This window comes from Plecotus auritus, assembly GCF_963455305.1.
Source record: "Plecotus auritus genome assembly, chromosome: 5".
NCBI classification, from domain to species: Eukaryota; Metazoa; Chordata; class Mammalia; order Chiroptera; family Vespertilionidae; genus Plecotus; species Plecotus auritus.
The window spans coordinates 161,061,718-161,082,014 of NC_137776.1; the positions used below are offsets into that span (position 1 = coordinate 161,061,718).

The 20,297-nt window shown below is 40.5% G+C and overlaps 1 protein-coding gene across 5 annotated transcripts in view; it reads left to right on the forward strand.

Annotated features, from left to right (window-relative positions):
• Positions 1–20,297, forward strand: part of PLPPR1 (phospholipid phosphatase related 1) — a 199,661-nt gene that overhangs the window by 167,132 nt on the left and 12,232 nt on the right. For all 5 annotated transcript variants that reach the window (XM_080667331.1, XM_080667334.1, XM_080667332.1 and 2 more), the window contains 2 exons: positions 8,215–8,347; positions 16,687–16,937. In XM_080667331.1, coding sequence (XP_080523457.1) covers positions 8,215–8,347; positions 16,687–16,937 — 384 coding nt within the window. The remainder of the gene's footprint in view (positions 1–8,214; positions 8,348–16,686; positions 16,938–20,297) is intronic.

Sequence of the window (20,297 nt, forward strand, 5' to 3'; positions counted from 1 at the left end):
CAGAAAAGATCAGCATCGTGTTGAGGCAAGGTCACGTGGGAGAAACTGCACAGGGACAGGCCCTGCTGTCCCAGACCTTCAGGAAAGGTTAGAACTTGGAGGATTTATTGTGTCCAGACCGTTTATCTGAAAGTGGTGGCCCACGCTTCCAAGAAATCTACAGGGCACACTCTGACTAACTTGAAAAACCTGGCTGACTACTGCCTCAGGCCTCCTCAATAAACTCAGCCACTCCTAGTCCAAGGCAGAGAGCCGTTTAGATAAGAGGATTTAACTGGGCAGAGAATCTGATTTACCTTTGTTTGATCTCTGCTCCAGTGCCACAGGGCATGAGAAAATGGCTCTTAAACCCTTTTCCTGGCCTCACAACAAACTAACAGGGGAGTAGTTAGCATTGAAGCTGCAGAGCATTTGATGCCCAGCTGAGAGAACTGGGGCAGCCCGCCATTTGCATGCAAGTGTGCACGCACGCACAAGCTTGGCTAAAATTTCCCAGGGAAGGAAGGGACAAGCACAGTTTGATAGAAAGGCTCAATGTGGAGGAAGTTGTGAATCTTCACTTAGGGGGTGTCGGGGCTGTAAGCTCTCACAGTGAATAGGAAAGCCCCAAGCACACTGTGGATCACAGAGTGGGCTCAGTAAATGCAAGTCTGTGTGAGGGCTGCTGAGCGCACAGCTGCTGAAGCAAGGGGCCATTGTAGGACCTTGTCCTGCCTCATCATCCGCCCCTTCCAGGCTCTGAGCATCTCATCTGTTGAAAGTCCCTTTAAGGCCTCATAATTCACATCTTTTTTCCTTTTGTACATTACCACAGGACTTTTGTTGTTTGTTGTTGTTGTTGTTGTTGTTTACCATGAACCTATTTTCTTTGTTGCTAATGTACAATTTACAATTTTTTTCTGGGAAAGATTTACGTGAATTTTTAACACATGGACACAGACAATAGGGTGGTGAAAGCCTGGGGTGGTGGATGGGGCCGGCTGGAAGGGGTCAATGGGGGTAAAAAGAGGAGATGTGTAATACTTCAACAATAAAGATTTAATTTAAAAAATATATAAAGAAAATTAATTTCCCTATATTCGGTCCGTGAGTGCTCTCAATTCCTTTACAGATTGTTTTCTGCCCTGACATTGTTCCACAGACAGATTTGCTTACCACCTTCGAGATACCCCTTCTAATGGTCAGTGACTAGTGACTGTGTTAAGGAGCTTTGATCATTCATGTCTTTAAAAGACTATTGTTTGCCTAAAAGACATGAGGATCAATTTCCTTGGTGATCACAACGCATTTTACTTTTTATTGAGAGCAGTATTTTAACTAACTCGTTTTAAATTCCCATTTCTCTTGTATCCACTGTCAGAAAAAAGGCATAAGAGATGACTATGCTTTGGAAATGTAGGGTATCACCTTGGTGCTACATTTATAACCAGTGTGAATTTAAGGCAGCCTTCTGAATGGGTAGATGCAGCCCCTGGATTAAGACCAGCAGGGAGGCTGTAATCGATGAAACACTTATTATCTCAGTTGCTGAACGGTTTTCAAAATGCCATCATCATCCCAATGACCTTGATTTTATTGAAAGCCTTGAGCTTTGAAAGACATAAGTGCCTAGAGCTGAATTCCTTTATTTATACTTAGGTGTGATGAAGCAGAAGTCAAGAGCTCTTAAAACAACCAAAACTGAGCAGCGAGAGGACCAGCCCCTCTCGGCAGACCTGGCTGGCCAGTGGCACCCATGAGGAAAGATTTAAACGGAGTATGAAGATGTTGGCAGGCAGGACTGGCTGCATAGTCTACGTGTATAAAAATCTCCTGTGTCACTTTTAAACAAAACCTACAGCAAAAACCATGTCTGTCTGTCTTGGAAATGCTCACGCCTATGGAAGCTTCTCAGAGAACTTATTGGAAGCTTCTAAAAATCCCTGGGACTGCCCAGCCGGTTTGGCTCCGAGGATAGAGCATCAGCCCAGGCACTAAAGGGTCCCGGGTTCAATTCCGGTCAAAGGCACGTACCGCGGTTGCACCCTGGCCTTGGTCGGGGTGTGTGGGTGAGGCAACCAACTGATGTGTCTCTCTCAAATCAATGTTTCTCTTTCTGTCTCACCCCCTCCCTTTTAGTCTCTCTAAAAATCAATGGAAAAATATCCTCAGGTGAGGATTAACAAAAACATTTATAAATAAAAATCCCCGGAACTGAAAGCTCTGAAGCCACTTAGACACTAATATTGGCACCTGTGGAAAGAACCCTCTCCTCTTCCTCAGTGCAAAACCCAAAGAGGGGGCTGCCAGGCTCTGCTGTCCTTCGGGAACCCAGTGACGGGGCATCCGGACATCAGGAGTGTGAGGACTCAGGAGTAGGCTGCGTCCACTTTGCTTCCAGGGAAGAGAACATTCATTATCACTAACATGTTCGAGGCATTAGGTCAGTAACTGAATATAAGGTTCCACCCTGGGCCTGGACAGCTTAACCAACGGGGCTGAAATTGAAGCCTGTGGTGTGATTTCAGTTTCCCTTAATCAGCCTCTCTTGTCAGCTGCTATCATAAAGCAGAGATGTTGGAGCTGCAAAGGAACCTTCGTGGTCTTCTAACCCAACAGATAAGAACCTGACGGATTGACAGATCAGAAACTGAGGCTCAGAGAGGTCAAGTGACTGGTCCAAGGTCAAACACCTGACTGGGGCAATGCAGAGCTGGAGTCACACCATGGCTCTGGCTCTAGGACTAGGGACATGATTTTTTAAAACCAATTCCAACAGGCATGCTTACCTAGATAGACCAGGAAGCAAAGGCAACAATCATGCTTTGAGCACCTAGAGGTGCTTTGACATACATTTTTTAACACTCTCAACAATTTTCTAATACAGTTATTACCCTCATGTTCAAAATCATGAAGAGAAGGGGAAAAGTGAGGCTTAAAAAGAATCAGTTACTTCCCCAAAGTCACACATCAAGAAGGAATAGAGCTGTAATTTCAACTTCACAGCCCACAGTCAAAAAACAGCAGTGACTTGGACCTTGCTAATGATCAGAGCTACACCTAGCATGTGTGTGCACCTAAACCATATATTCCAATAATTCTAGATGCCCTTTTTAATGACAACTACATACAACATGCAGTGAATCCCCCTTACAGTATAAAATTATAATACATCTTACAGTGTGTATTTTTTTCTGTAGACTGTTTATATTTTGAAATCTAAAAACTGTTCCCTAAATATTTTACATTTATATCACTTATTAATCACTCACCAGATCTCCTACAAAACATTGTGAAGAAATGAAGTCAAAAAGATAGCACACCAAAGTAATATACTACATTCTAGGGTTATTTGTTTATTTACTTGCCATTTGGGTTTCCATATTTTAAAGACAACTTTATCAAGATAGAATAGTTATCCTCATTACTTAAAGTATATTTACTGTTATCGAAATGTCTTTTGTCCCTTGGGATTAACGCAGGTATAGCTGGGGGGTGAGAAATGTACTAATGGAATCCATTTGCAGTTCATTCATTGCCAGATCTAGAGTTTGGCCTTGATGATTTCTCACCAGAGGGTGTTCTCATTTGCCATGAGTGATATGATGTTTGTCAGCTAACAATGAGAAAGGCCATAATAGGGCAGCCAGGATGGAACACATGGTGCATCCCACATGCCCCAGCTGCTCTCTGAACAGAGTGGTAGATAGAGGCAGAGTGTGTGTGGCAAAGATACAGATGGAGGAACCCAGCCATTGCCAAAATCAGAGTCATAAATCTGACACAATGTGCTAAAGGCATCCAACGTGGGCTGGAGGCCTGGCAGCAAAGGAGACCCCTTCCCCTGACCAAGCAGAATCCTCCCTCTCCTTTCGCCAAGCAGAATCAGGCCCTATATGAAACTATAGGATCCAGTGGATGGAGAAATAGCACCCTATGTGTGGTCAGGAAAATGAACATCCACGAAGCCCACTCACTGGGATCGAGAGCTAGATTGTTTCCCATCAGTCCTAACTAAAAACTAGGAAGAGCTTCCTAAAAAATGTAAGATGACCCCCCCCTTCCTCCCTTCCTTCCTTTCTTCCTTCCTTCCTTTTGTAAACATTCATTATCACTTAATATATTCTAGGCTTTAGGTCAATAACTAAATATATAGATTAGTATAGATATCCTTGCTCTGATTTTTTTTTATGCTTCATACCTCAATTGTGATTTGAATACTGTTGGCTATTGATAATATTTTTTTGTGTGCTGCTAATCACTTTGACATGAGAGTCTTGAGACAGTTCACTTATGGATTTATTTGAACTCCATACCCTTTTGCCTAAGTTCTATTTGGTCTGCTATACCTTGAAGTGATTTTGTTTCAATTTTTTATGTACTTTAAATATATATATTGATTGATTGATTTCAGAGAGGAAGGGAGAGAGAGATAGAAACATCAATGATGAGAGAGAATCATTGATTGGCTGTATCCTGCACGCCCTCCACTGGGGATCAAGCCCGCAACCCTGGCATATGCCCTTGACTGGAATCAAACCCTGGACCCTTCAGTCCACAGGCTGACGCTCTATCCACTGAGCCAAACTGGCCAGGGCTGTACATGTACTTTTTTAACAAGAATAGGCTGTATATAGATTTTCTCACATATCTTCTTGCCTTTTTTTTTTTTTAATCCTCACCTGAGGATATTTTTTCCATTGCTTTTCAGAGAGAGAGAGAGTAGAAGGGAGGGAGGGAGGGAAAAATAGAGAGAAACATCCATGGGAGAGAGCCACATGGACTGGTTGCCTCCCACCACACACCCTGACCAGGGGTGGGGAGCGAACCACAAGCTAGATACATGCAGTCGACTGGGAATTAAACCCATGACCCTTCCGTGCTCGGGCCAACACTCTAACCACTTAGCACACTAGCCAGAGCCATTTTCCTGCTTGTTTGCCCTCTTACACGAGTAGTAGAAAGCTTTCATGAATGCAGAACTTCCAGAATTTGCAGAGCTCTTTCCTATACAGTAAGAATGTTTTCGTCTTCTGAAATGGCTGTGGCAAGCAATGCTTTCTTTTTTTTCTTACTTTTCCCATGTTTATCACTCTCCATCGCATTTCCCCAATTTACATTTTAATCATTTCATGAAATTACATGAGATATTTATTAGCTTGTTTGTGTCATTCCCCTAACCCCCACAGATGTGTCACCAATGTTAGGACAATTCCCTCTCCAAAACTGGTGAATAAAAAATGAATATATAAGTAAATCTAGTTTGAAAAAGATCATTTACTGTGTGTTCCTTAGTCCTTGGTTTTTATTTATTCTTAAGCAATACACCACTAACTGCATAATGTCTAGTTCATATTGGGAATTTCATGCAGTGTTCATCTTCAGAGAAATTAAGGTCAGAGGGTTCTATCCATAAGTAGATCCTCTAAAAATTCAATGTTTTATTTGTTCAACAAATATTGAGTCTACTACATACTGGTCCTGTTCTAGGCACCATACAAGGGAGGGCAAAAGTTCTTCCCATAAGGACATCAGAGTCAAATAAAAAGGGACATACAAACAGTAATTGTATTTAATTGGCTAGATATTAGGATAGAGATCTATATGATGTATTGTAGGAGCAATGACAAGACAGGGTCTCCCTTTTCCTGAGGGGGCCTGACAAGGCTTTGAAAAGAGCAGTGACATTTTCAGTGAGTCTGGAAAGATAAATAATAGAAATCATTTTTCTTTTTTTTATAATCTTCCTCATTAAACCTATATTCCAAAAGACCTTCATTAATCTGACATGCTTAATTCATTCAACATTGATTAACTACCATGTACCTTCCACTGGGTTAGGCCCGTGGGATACAATAGAGAATAAGAGAGGCATGACATCCCATAACAGAGAATAACAATAATACTATGTAATTATTTGTGATAAGACCTAGAAAGGAGAAACACGAGGTAAGAGATTCATGTACAACAAGAATGCCTGAGCTGGTCTGTGGAATAAGAGAAAACTCCCTCAAGGAAATATGGTTCCCTGTATCCAAGCATCCATGAATTTATCCCCATCTGTTCACGAAGATAAAGCAGAGCAATGCAGTTCCATCATGAACAGTCGGGACAAACAAAGCCCCTTGGCACCTTATTTTGGCAGCAATAGGTCTTGGGGGCAAAGAGGGAGGACTGGGTTCCTGAAGCCATTGATGTATTGTAGGAGCAATGACAGAGCTACATGACAGAGCTCATTAACTCGTTGTTAATTCCAAGGGGTGTTAGGCACAGAATATTTCTGCACCTGCCAAGGTGATCCATGCTGGCCCATTGTTTGCCTGTCTGACCCTGATTTCTGTCTATTCCAATTGACTTCCCACTACAGTTCTATTTCTGCTATTATTATTCTTTCTTGTACTTTAGCGTCATATGAGTTTTTCAGTGATGAAGGCATATTGCATTTAACTTGTTTTGTTTTCTATGTTCTCATTGTTAAACACAAATTCAACAGGTATTTTTACTGAATCACTAGTAAGTAAGTGTAGTGGTTAAGAGGAAGAACTCTGGAGCCTAGAGCCAAGCTTTCCTGGCTTCAGAGTTAGAGTTTGTGACTCACTAGCTATGATGACCTTGGACAAATTATCTAACCCCCATATACGTCAGGGGTCTTAGCTGCACAATCAGGATGACAGTGTCTATTTAGAGGCCACATCCTAGAGCTGCTTCAGACACAGCCTGGCTATGTGTGGCCAAGTCCCCGAGACTTTCAATTTCCTTACTTGTAAAAGGAAAGGGAAAACATCTATAAATGATTCCAATTTAAAAATTCTATAGTTTAATTTCCATCACCCATGTGCCATTCATGATATTGTTATTTGTATTCATCTAAACAGATATTAATGACAAGGGGAATGTAAGGCATGGGAATTCTTAAACATTGCTAGAGTTTATCTGAAACCACAGGATATATAAAGCAAAGGAGAGCATCTATCCGATCACATTCTCCTGGGGCAATGTTGAAATAATGAATTAGGAAAATAAAAGTGGCATGTGAAGTGGTGGGAAGTGTGGACTTTGGCACTCAGCTGTCCTGGGTATCTCACGTGCCAGTGTGTGTTCTAGAGGGTCAGTTACTTATTCTTGCTGAACTTTCGTTCTTCACTAGTACAGCAAGAGTAAGAATACCTGCACTGGGGATCTTGTGAGCATGAAAAATGCTATGATAACGTGCCTGACATCTAGTTTTTTAAAAAAAATATATCTTTATTGATTTCAGAGAGGAAGGGAGAGGGATAGAGAGTTAGAAACATCAGTGAGAGAGAAATATCGATCAGCTGCCTCCTGCACACCCCCTACTGGGGATGTGCCCGCAACCAAGGTACATGCCCTTGACCAGAATCGAACCTGGGACCCTTCAGTCCGCAAGGCCGACGCTCTATCCACTGAGCAAAACTGGCCAGGGCCTGACACCTAGTTTTTAATAGATGATGATAACTATCAATTTTCTGCTCTTTGTTAGTGGTTCTCAGTCTTCAATTATGGCAGTGTCAGAGCTGGTGACAACTTGTCTCATGCTAGTTCCTTGTTTTAAATGGGAGGACACTGTGCTGGGAGCTATAAGCATAAGGAAGAAATGTAAGATGTAGTTTCTGTCATTAGGGAGCTTACAATCTATGCAAAGGCATTATGATTTAAATTATAATACACCTGTATTAGTTCAAGATAACAAGAAAGAAGAGCCAATCATAAGAAGGGACAGTCAGCCAGTTCAGAGGAGGAGAAGTATAGCTCAGGCAAACATTCAAATAAGGCTTTATCATGCCACTAAAGATAGGGCTGCATATCACAAAGCAATAACTTACTGTGCTGTGGGCATGTAGTGCCTTGGTGGGAACATTGGCTTTTCCACTTTTCCATTTATTTCTCAGTATTGCAACTCACATACTGAGTTTAAAAAAGTCAATCCCAGCATGAGTAAACCTGGTCATTACAATTTTTTATTTTAACTGATGTTTTATGACCTTAGAATTTAATATTGTAGTCTGAAATGGATCTGAGATTATTAATTATTGCTTTCTCTAATACTCTCGACGAGTTCAGTGCAAACTATTCCTTAACTCACCACCTCCCCAACATGAGACCTTTTAAAAGGATTCTAGAGCCTCAGACACTGTGTTTGTGTTTTTGAAGCCACTGGTCTTTTTTTATCAGACAGCTCTCCAATTTGACATTTCGTACACATTCCTTTTGCAGATTTTTATTGGTGAGGTATCCATGTATTTCATAAAGTCAACCCGAGAATCTTTGATTGCCCAGGAGAAAACAATTCTAACCGGAGAATGCTGTTATCTGAACCCCTTACTCCGAAGGATCGTAAGATTCATAGGTGAGTACAAGAGCATGCTGAACTGAGTCACACTTATGGGTAAAACCTACTAAACTTAGTAAAGACAAACCCACTTGAGCCAGGTGCTGTGAGGCTTTTGCCAAATGCAGAAACTGAGCCTGGTCATAGTGCCAAGTCACATTTTTGATCCTTCGAGCGGAATGGTACTTATTTTAACAAAAGAATGCTTTATGCTACCAAGGATGAGAAGAAACTTGGGATTCTAATAGATTTCTGGGGAGGTTAAGTTGAAAAACCTTTCTGCATAGTGATTTGACAATGTCTTTCAATGGTCTTAAAAATAACTGTTATTTTAAACCCAACATTCCACTTTAAAGTATCTGTCCAAAGGAAATTATCAGAGATATAGATAACTTTTTATGGACTAAAATTACTTTATCATAATATAAATTAGAAATATCTAATAATACAGTTTTTAAAAATAATGCTACCACCATAAGTTGCAACCTCAGAAAATGGTATTTGTAAGAATTTTTAATGAAAGGAGAAATATTCAAGGTACAATGTTTGCGAAAAAAGTCAAGACACTATGAATCTATAATTATTTCAAAATAAAAAGGATACAACATTATATAAATGTATGTATGTGGTATGTGTATATGTCTTTGTGTATCTGCATCTCAGAAAAAAATTAAAGGAAATATGCTAAAAGTTAACTATTGCCTCTTTTGTCTTGTAGGATAATGGGTGAATAATTTTTATTTTTTTGCTTTCTGTTATCCTGTATTTTCCAATTTTTTATCATGAATATGTAAAATTTTAAAATAAGAAACTGAGCTAAACATTTTTTTTTTTTTAAAGAGGGGTGGCAAAATAAAGGCTATTCAGAAAGATGGCCCCGTTCTTTAACATCATCTGCAATGCACAAAGCATTGCGGAAAGTGGTACCACAAGGTCCCCAGTTCCTTGTCTTCTCTAGTCTGTGTGGCATAGACTTCAACAGATAGCCCCGCACCCCACTCCACAGATCCAAATTAAATGTTAAATGAGAAAATGACAAGAATAGGAAAGTTAAGGGGAAAACATTCTAATTAAGCCACCTCCTCCTGTAGATAAATGTTATTGTGTTGACCTTGACAGGGAGGATTGAATTCCTTGGATTCACAAATCCAACAATACATTTTTCCCAAGGTTATCATTATAAGAAGATGTCCCACCTCCCAGGCATTATGTATAAACTCTCATAACTAAACTCTTCTACCCATTTCTAAACCATTGCATAATTTCTTAAATTTCATGTACATGATGTGTGAAGGAAGGAAAGGCATTGACTGAACTAACAAATTTGACCAACACTTTATAAAAACAAATGTAGTGAAATTAGCAACAGATATTTGGATGTCTCCCTTTTCTCATTTCTTCACTCTCCTTCCCTTCCCTTATTACCATTTCCTTTGGTATTGCATGACATTGAAGAACAATACGGAGATTTAAATTCTCAAAAGATAAGCACCTATATTTTGCTTTTTCAGCAGCAAAACAAAATAAAAAAGTCACATTTTCCCCAAAATTCATGAAGATAAGTTGAGTTATATCCTTTTCATACACAAATATACTTGAATAAATATATTTATGTAAATATCAACTATTGAATAGTAACTCTTTAAATTAATATTGAAAAGCATTAGAATTCGCTGAGGGTTTTTGGATTGTTTCATATAAAAGGAAAAGTAAACTAACTTTCTCTTCCTGAATAATTACCTCTTTTGTTTTTGTTTTTGTTTTTTTTAGTTAAAGAAAAAAAATGGATCCTAATATGCTAAGATTAGACTATTAGCACCTAAAATAGCCTGTTACCCAGAAGCTATTTATTGTTGGCTTTTCATTTGGAATCACATAATTGCTTTATTATTACTTCTATTAAAAATTTAATTAAATTCCGAGCAAGTCTTCTGCCATTTAGGTCAGGTTTAAGGAGTTGGTAGCACTGGGCAGAATAGAAAGTGCCATGGTAAACAGTTAATTCATGTAACACTAATTAATTGCCATAAATTAAGTGTGATCTAAATGAAGCATGAATATTTTAAATGCAGTTTCAAAGGTCACAGTGTTTTATGGTTATAAGAATTGATACCCTGAGACAAGCCTAATGTTAGCCTTTTCAAGAACTAGAAAATCCTCAGTTTTGAAAATCATTAAAATGTACTTTATCTGAAAAGAGACTTTATTTGATTCAATCAACCCATTTCTACTTGCATTTACTTTTTTTTACTTCATATAGAAACTGGGAGACTGATCATATTCATTCAACCTTGAATGAATAATTTGTTGGGCATGTACTATACGTTAGGCACTGATTAAGGTATTAAAGACATATTAGTGAACCAAATAGGAAGAGATTTGCTCCTCATTGAATTTATATTCTCGTGGGAGAAACCAGACATTAAACAAATAAGTAAATTATAGTGTTTGTTGGAAAAGTGCTATGGGGGAAACAATAAAGTAGAAAAGGGAAATAAGGATTTTGTGGAGGCAGAGATGCAGTTTTAAATGGGGTGGGCGAACCTGTTTCACAATGAGAATTGTCTAAAGGTGGCAGTGACTTCAGAGGAAGACAAGGACCATCCCAGCCAACCAGGTGCACAGTGAACTAGATTAGCTCCATGTGCTAATTGAGGAAGTTGAGCCTAGTGGGTGCTCTAAAAATAATTTGCAGTGCCCAGGCACCCAACTTTAGTTCTGAGACAAGAGTGGACCTTAAAAGAAAAATGTCAGGAGCAACCCAGGTGGAGATATTTCTAGACTCGACAACAAGAACCGGAGTTGAAGAAAAGATATATAGATCAGGTGGAAAAGCCAAGATGGATCTTAGGGGAAGTAAATGGAACCTCAGCTTCCAGACTCCATGAGTAGCCACGCCACCGGACTCTGAGACTAAGATGTTGGTTACTTCTGCCTGGCCTGGCTCGGTGGTTGAGCATCGACCTGTGAATCAGGAGGTCACGGTTCAGTTCCCAGTGGGGCACGTGCTCAGGTTGTGGGCTCAATCACCAGTGTGGGGCCTGCAGGGCCAATCAATGATTCTCATCGCTAATGTTTCTATTTCTCTCTCCCTCTTCCTTCCTCTCTGAAATCAATAAAAATATATGTATTTTTTGCCCTAGCCAGTTTGGCTCAGTAGATAGAGTGTTGGCCTGCAGACTGAAGGGTCCTGGGTTCAATTTCAGTCAAGGGCACATGCCTGGGTTGCGGGCTCAGTCCCCAGTAGGGGACGTGCAGAGGCAGCCAATCAATGATTCTTTCTCATCATTGATGTTTCTCTCTCTCCCTTCCTCTCTGAAATCAATAAAAATATATTTCAAAAAAATATATATATACACACATATATATTTATTTAAAAAGATGTTTGGTACTTCCTACTACATATCAGGATTGGCCCTGTGGGGGGAGATCAAGGGTAAAGGGGGGAGGGATGCTGAAGCTGGGAGCCTTAGTTGATCTAAAAGGCATAGCCAGGGATCAGCACTGCTCAAAGCTCAGGAAGTGTGATGAGGCTGTTTTGGGTTGCTCTGCTCAGTGCGGAGAAGAAATCTCACCTTTGAATGATATTTGAGAGAGAAAGCACTGAGCTGCTGTCCTTAAAGGTGAAAAGTAAAGAAGATACTCTTGTTGAGATTTTTTTTTAAGTCATTAAAAAATTATTTAATTTTATGCTCCAGGGAAGTAGAAGTATATTTGTTATTTCATTAGTAAAAATATTTGGGGTGTTTCTAGTGGATTACTCACCATCTTTATTAAGTAGTTATCCTTCATCTTCACTTATGATGATGAATTGTTATAATATGACAAATAGAGGATATTTTTTAATATCATGAGTATGATATTAAATGTGTTGTTTGAAGTTGTTAGAATTATAGGCTTCTTGTCTCTTTCCTCTGTTTCAAAACTATTTTTATAATCAACTTATTTAAAATACTGTGGGCATCTACTTTCCTCAGATATTAAAAAAAAATAATAACATATATATATAGCTCACAATTTACAAAATGTTTTTATAACTATTTCTATGATTTGCATAATAAACCTGTGATATAAAATAACTGAGTTTCAGATTAATTAATTTAAATAAAACCTCTACTTAGAATTAAAAGCATGTCATCAAGACAAGTAGACTGCTGTCAGTCATGGGTGTTTTTGTGAAGTCTAGAGAAGAACGAGACCAGAGAATCTTGAGTCCTGAAATTAACTATCCAAGGAACTGATACATTTAATTCTGTCAGAAACTTCTTTTTGAAGCATAAGATAATATTTGATATCTGTAGATCAATTTACACCAATGGTGTTTATATTATACTATAAAAGAAGCCGATTCATTGCCAAAGGGATGAGAAAAGCGCCTCATTCAGTGATTACATATAGATATTCTGTCATATGCTTGGTGAAAAATTACTAGCTAAAAATTCAAGGAATTTTTGTTCTGTTGTTCAAGGCAATACATTCATCAGGGTCATACTCTAAATCCTCTCATCTTCTCAGTGTGAGTGTGTGTGTGTGTGTGTGTGTGTGTGTGTGTGTGTGTGTGTGTGTTACCAAGCATACAGAGCTAAAGCACTTTTTTCATGGCCTGATGTCTACCCATATTTTTTAAAGTATAAGCTTAGATGGTAACGATTAAAAGTATGGATTCAGCCGAAACCGGTTTGGCTCAGTGGATAGAGCGTCGGCCTGCGGACTGAAGGGTCCCGGGTTCGATTCCGGTCAAGGGCATGTACCTTGGTTGCGGGCACATCCCCAGTGGGAGGTGTGCAGGAGGCAGCTGATCGATGTTTCTCTCTCATCGATGTTTCTAGCTCTCTATCCCTCTCCCTTCCTCTCTGTGAAATATCAATAAAATATATTTTAAAAAAAAAGTATGGATTTATAGCCATACTTTATAATCTCAGCTCTGCTACTTATTAGCTGTGTGAACTTGGTCATGTTATTTGACCTCTCTATGCCTCAATTTCTTCATTGGTGAAATGTGGAAAGGATAATAGTGTCTACCTCATAGAATTGTGGTGAGGATTAAGAGCAGTAATACTTTGAGGTATTTAGAACACCTAGTACATACTAAACACAGTGTACTAACTTCCATTATTTTATTTTTATTATTATTATTTTCTAGTATCCATGGCAGTCCTAAACAAACATCTCTCCAGCTCAGTATGTCCTTGCAAGAAAATGAGACGGACATGGTAACTGCAGATAAGCAACCTTCATTAGGAAACTTGTCATTTGAATAAGGCGTGTTAAAGAGAAAGCATTTTCCTATCTTCCCATCATGCTAATCAGGCACCCTGTTGAATGTGAATGCTGAATGTGAAACTTCTCTGATGGGGTGTGCAGGGCTTCTGAGCTACACCTTGAGAGGCACAGGACTCACTTCAACTGTATTTCCCAAAATTATTCTGGAGATTGTTATTGTCCTTTCCCTGGAATTTGACAACCATCATGAGGCAGGAGGCGTGGGAGTGGCCCTTGACTCCTGCAGCCAGATCAGGAGGGTTCTTTCTCCTTCTTGGATGGGTGACATCCTCAGCCAAACCCTCCCCTATCCTAGAGTTGATCTCGAAACCCAGTGGTCCGGTCCTCCAGACCATGGCTCTTGGTCATCGCAGCCAAGCCTTTTCACAATTCCAAAGAAACAAAGCAACAACAATAAGGCTGGAGCCCATAGCTTTAGACTTTTGTGTCTGCTGTAAATCCATTCAGAAACATAACCAGCTCCTGAAGCAGGGAGCACCACTGGGCGCCGAGCCCTACGATAAATAGAACCCACAAGGAGGAAGGGTTACAGGGATGAAAAAAAGTAGCTGTTAAATTTTCAAAAATAGGATCTCACCTAAAGGATTTTAGACACCAGTTTGGGGGCACCTAAACATTTTTAAAATGCCTTCAAATAATACCTTGCAATATAGACCATCCGTGGTGTTCCAGCTGACTCGGAGGACAAATGCAGCTATTTTTAGCTCCTGAGGCTTGTAAAATACACAGGAGGAGCTCAGAGTTAAGCGCCAGGCATGGCTGGCGTTTCTTACAAAAGCGCCTTGGGATCTGCCATTGTCGGTGAGTCACCAGCGCTGCAGGTCCCACTGCCCTTTGTTGGCGTGGCCCGTGCCAGGTAGGTGTTGCCCAGGCTGCTGCAGTGCCCTTTTGAGGCTACATCGAATGCACCCGAATGAAATGTTTGGGAAGCAGATGCTTGTTAAGCCGTCAGGAGAGGTAGACCTAGTCCAGGGGAGGCGGAGGAGAGGGGAAAGCAACTTTCAGCAATGTTATCACGCGACCGCCGAGAGAACTGGCTGTCACAGTCACTGTGGCCACAGAGCTGACACTGCAGACGCGAGCCAAGGAGCCTCGGAATCCTCTGTCTCAGAAAGAACAAGCCGCCCTAATTGGAAGCACTTCTGACAAATACAATGCCCGATGAAAACGCTGTCACTTTTCCCCTTTCAAAGCATAAATTACCCTCGTTTCCTGGAAAAGAATGTCTAGACGGACTTACTGCCCCCTCGAAAAAGCCCCAGACCTGCTCTTGGAGAATCCTGCTTGAAAATGAAAAAATAATAATAATAACCATTCTAACCATTCAGACTTGCAGAATGTAGGGGTGAAAATTGCCACGAATGATCAATGAGCGCCTGCTCTGGGAGGTCAGACCCTGCGAGGGTGAGCTGGCTGACGCCATTGAAAGAGCCAGTTCTTATTGTGAGAATGCAAATCCTGGCAAAGCCACAAAAAAGAAAATTATAGCAATCAATACAGATCACAGTGAAACCGGATGAAGCTTTCAGCCACACCTGTCTCCATTCTACTAGAATGGATTAACTTCCGAGTGCTGATATCAGCACAATTTGCAGGTTCAGGACATTGAATATGAGAGTTAAAATTGGGTAGAACTTTAATGGAAACTAGAGCAGACCCTTGACATTCACCAGGGTAACGCTGCCTCTCACGCGTGCCAACTTCTCCCATAATTGATCTGCATTTGAAAAGTCAGCTTTATTCCTTTAAGCAACTTGTATACACCTTGGCTCTGAACAGCCTCTCTCGATATGTTTAACAGATAATCTCTACATGTACTCTCTAGGCTTTGGAAGAATTCACAGTGAGGCTTCCTGTAAGGAAATCTGCCTATCATTTCTAAGCTTAGTAGGGTGAATCCTGTGGAATTTACCAGAGAACAGAGAGAATCCAGGAAATAAAGCCCATCCACGGGATTCTCAGCCAAACAGCAGTGTGGTAGGAAGAACGATGCTCTCCTCTCCCAAAATGTCCACATCTAATCCCTGGAAACTGTGGACATGGTACCTTACATGACAAGAGGGAATTTAGGGGCGTGATTAAATTAAGGATCTTGAGATGAGGATCATGTCCTGGATTATCCAGGTGGGCCCAATACAATCAAAGGGTCCTTATAAGAGGGAAGCAAGGGAGAGTCAGAGAAGGGGAGTGGAAGCCAAGGACATAATGATATGGTTGCTGAAAGGGGGGGTCACAAGATAGGAATGAAGGCATCTTTTAGAAGCTTGAAAAGGCAAGGAATACACTTTGATATTAGCTCGGTGAAACCTATTTTATATTTCTGACCTTCAGAACTGCGCGAGGATACGTTTGTGTTGTTCTGAGCCACTCAGTGTATGGTAATTTGTTACAGCAGCAACAGGCAAACTAATACAGTCAACAATGTTTGTCTTTAGCCCTCTTTACTTCTTCTCACTTTCTCTTCCCAACATCAAAAGAAACATCCAATTCAATCAAGGTTTCCGGAATGATCTTTTCTCTCTCTTTTAAGGACAACTCCCCAGCCTCCTTCACTCTGATAGATAACACCTGCTAGGGGAAGTTCATTTCCAAACAGCGCCAGGGAGAAACTGTTTTCTATAGAAAGAATGCTGTTGAGTAACCACTTAGCGCTGGGCCCCATCACGGGTATTTCACACCTTAGTTCATCTTTCCAACTCCTTTCTGAGGCATCACTCCGCCCATCATTTTGTGACTGAGGGTCCCAAGTTTCAGAGACGGTAAATAACTTATTCTGTGAATGAGCCACCAAGGGTGGGACTAGAGCCCAGGTCTCTCTGACTCGGTAATTCAGAAGTTTTTCCCAGTAGAACATGCTGCTTCTAATTTACTTACACAAAGTAATGCAATGCTAACAGCAAGATGCCTACATGGAGATGCAGGTGCCACACCCTGGGAAGTTAGAGGTGAGGGGACAATTTGACTCTGCGGAAGACCTTTTCAATAGGTCGTCCTGGACTCAGTGTTTCCTCTTGGGGATAAAACCAGTCAGCAGTGTGTGGCACCATTTCTAATTCTTTTAAATCTTCTTCTAGGGGTATTTGCGTTTGGGCTTTTTGCTACTGACATTTTTGTAAATGCTGGACAAGTAGTCACTGGGCACCTAACACCATACTTCTTGACGGTGTGCAAGCCGAACTACACCAGTACGGACTGCCGAGCCCACCACCAGTTCATAAACAATGGGAACATTTGTACCGGGGACCTGGAAGTGATCGAAAAGGCTCGGAGATCCTTTCCTTCCAAACACGCTGCCCTGAGCGTTTACTCCGCCTTATATGCCACGGTGAGTATGCGAGTCTGGCTGTCTCTCCCAAGTGGAGCTGCGGCTGGGATGTGTGTCTTTCTGCCCTCCCCACCCCCATTCTTTCATGACTGTCACTTCTAGTGGTTTTTAGACTCTTGTTACAAAGTGTTTCTCCTATGTGATATCATGCTGTTGCCCCCACCTTGCCAGAGGATATTAGTTCTGGAAAGAATGTTGATAATCAATTAGTCAAATCTCCCCATTTTACTGATGCAGAAACTGAGGTCCTGAGAATAGCTAAGAACACACAGTTAGAACACACCCAGGCTTCTGGCTCTGTGTCTAGGATTCTCTCACGGCCCACAACAGCACTCTTTGCCAAAGTTTTGGTTGGTTCCAGACGGCACAGACTCCTCACACCTGCCTACAGATTTGCAGGTGTGGGCCATAAAGGCATGGCCAGCCCTGCAGTGCACACACCCGGGGAAAGACTTTTCTTGCTCCTCCTGACACTTCTCCATCACTTTGCCACCCTGATGGCTGATCCCACAACCCAACACTTACTTCCCCCCCTCTCCAGAGCACTCAAGCCTTGGTGCCCCCACTGAGGTATAATGTTCTCTACATTTTTTGCTGTTATCACAGAGAAAACCTAAAGTGCAACTCATCTTAAAATACAAGAAGAAATTATTGTATTGCGCTTTTTTTTTCTACTCTTTAATTTCTTCCATGCGGGAAATGATCTCATTTCACCTTTCTCTGGCCTGTGCTTCTGTGGGGGCTAGAAGAAATAATATTTTCCCTCCCACCTTCTAAGTGATTCTGGCTGTGCTAATTATCAAATTAACAGAGATAGATTAACAAGGGCAAAATCAAAGTTCAATATATGTGCATGGGGGGTTCTCATGGGCATGAAAATTCCAAAAACAATGAAGCCGCCTTGGGTATGTAAGACATTTTAGACAAAGGAGAAAGGTGGGGAACAGGAAGTTAGATTTCAGGAGTGAGGATAGGCCAGTCACAGGTAACTGAGAGAAAGCAGAACACACCTGGCAGGAAAACCCTTGCTAGGCAACTCAGAAACGGTGGGACACAGGGTCAGCTTTCTGATAGGCTCCAGCCCCAAGCCCTCTTGTTTACCATGCTTAATGCAAATTAGGCTAAAGCAGCATTTCTCTGTCTGAATCCCCTGGGCAGGAAAAGTGGGGAGGTCCTGTTTCTTAATAAACAGCTTAAAATCAATATCCCAAAAAGGCAGCTTCAGGTGGAAAAACTTTGGTTCCTTCACTTGCATAGAACTGAGAGTTAGGGATCAGATCAAAGGCTGAATATCATAGGCAGTTAGCGTGGAAGCGCAACTATTGGTGGAAAATATCCCTTTCCCTTCCTTCTACGCATTTTATACTCAGGAGATGACTGGTCTAGTGATTCTCAATGAAAGGTGAGGGAAGGAGAAGACAGAGAAAAGACCCCTTTCAAACTGCCCATTCTTCCCAGAGCTTCTGAGCATGCCCCCACCCCCGGGAGCACGTTCCCATCCCCTCCCCTCCCCTGAGAGTCTGCCTCTGACAGGCAGAGAATTCCTGCAGTTACTCTAAATGACATACATTCAGGGAGGAAAAAAGAGTGGCTGACTACTAGTCTATCTCTTTAGAGACAGACTTTAAAATAAAAAGCTAAATATTCGCTCTAAAACAAAGTTTCCTTGGAGTCCCATTTACAGGATCACATCCATAGGGCCAATTTACCAACCACCAATTATCCAAAATGTCTTAATTATTCCTTTAAGATCTTTCTTTAATGAATACGTGATAAAAGTTATCTCAGCTGCCCCTCCACCCCCACAGTAAGGAAACACAAACATAAATCATACAGAAGCCTCAGTTTACAAAGCAGATCCCTTATAGCTCAACGAGGCTTCTTCACTTTTTAAACCAACAAACTATGCCAGGTTTCTTTGTTTTAAGCAAAGGAAGTCCTCTCAGGCATTCACCCTATTTTTTCATATTCAAAATATTGACTTGCCTTAAATTATCTAGAACTTAAGTTATATGAAGCAATGTACTTTTAAAATACTTTTGATTTTGAGAGAGAGAGAGAGAGAGAGAGAGAGAGAGAGAGAGAGAGAGAGAGAAACATTGATGTGAGAGCATTCAACCCAGGCATGTGCCCTGACCAGGAATCCTTTCAGTGGATGGGATGACACCCAGCCAAGTGAGCCACACCAGCCAGGGTGAAGCAATGTACATTTGCACCATTTTCTATATTTTCATCAGGCTCAACTCATTGCTATGTGAAATTAATTTTGCAATACCATTATAAAAATTAAATAGGTTACTTGTAATAAACTGCTCTCATCAAGTAAGATATAATTTTATTTTGGGGAGAAAAAGTAAGCAGAGCCAGCTCACTCAGAATAGATGCAGCTATAGCACATTTTCAAGGATTCAGATATAATCCAATTCAAGTCATGCCTCACTATCATCAGATAAACCCTGATACAAGATTCTAATTGTGCAAACATTTCTGAGTCCCCATTATGTGTGAAGTCCTTTCAGAAATTACTCAACAGATATTTCCTAAGTACTAGTTCATACTGTGAAGAATACTAATTAACTGTAGGCCTCATACTCTTACTAGTTTGTAAATTAATAGGAAAGATTTATAAAGGTTATATTTAAAAACAATATAGAAAAACGAAACTTAAATATACCTGGTATAAATGTTACATAGCATTGCTTACACAGCCTCAGAATGGTAATAACATGTTGTATTTATGTAGCTCTGATCTAACCACAGTTTTTCAGGGTATCTGCTACATGTAATGAAAAGAATCCCATCACCCTGTATTCATACCCTATTGAAACATCATCCTAGGAAATTAACAGTTTCCATTGTAATATTGTAAAATGCACCCATTGGAACTTGTATGTGCTCAGGCCACACAAACACACCACAGACTATATAAATTGAGTATCAGCATACTATTTTTCAGGGTTGCAAACTCATTTCACACTTTTGAAATGATGGATTCATAGTGCCCTCTACTGGTTACTTGTAACTATTACCAAAGATGATCTAACAAAGTGTTTACTTATTTGAAAGAGACACATCTTCCTAACTAGGCCACCAGGAACCCATTTGATAACTGAGCCTATGGAACTTGGCTCAGCTCCTCACAGTGAAATAAGAATAGCCTACATATTACACTTGAAACTAATATAAAATAATATTGAGTGTCAACTGTAATTGAAAAATAAAATTAAAGAACAGCCTACTTATATTTAGGCTTCATAAATTTCAAGTGTCATAAATTTAATCACTCTTTACTTAGTTTAAGTCTTCCCAGTCCTTTGTATGTCCTGACACAATTTTTTTAATTAATATTTTAAAATACAC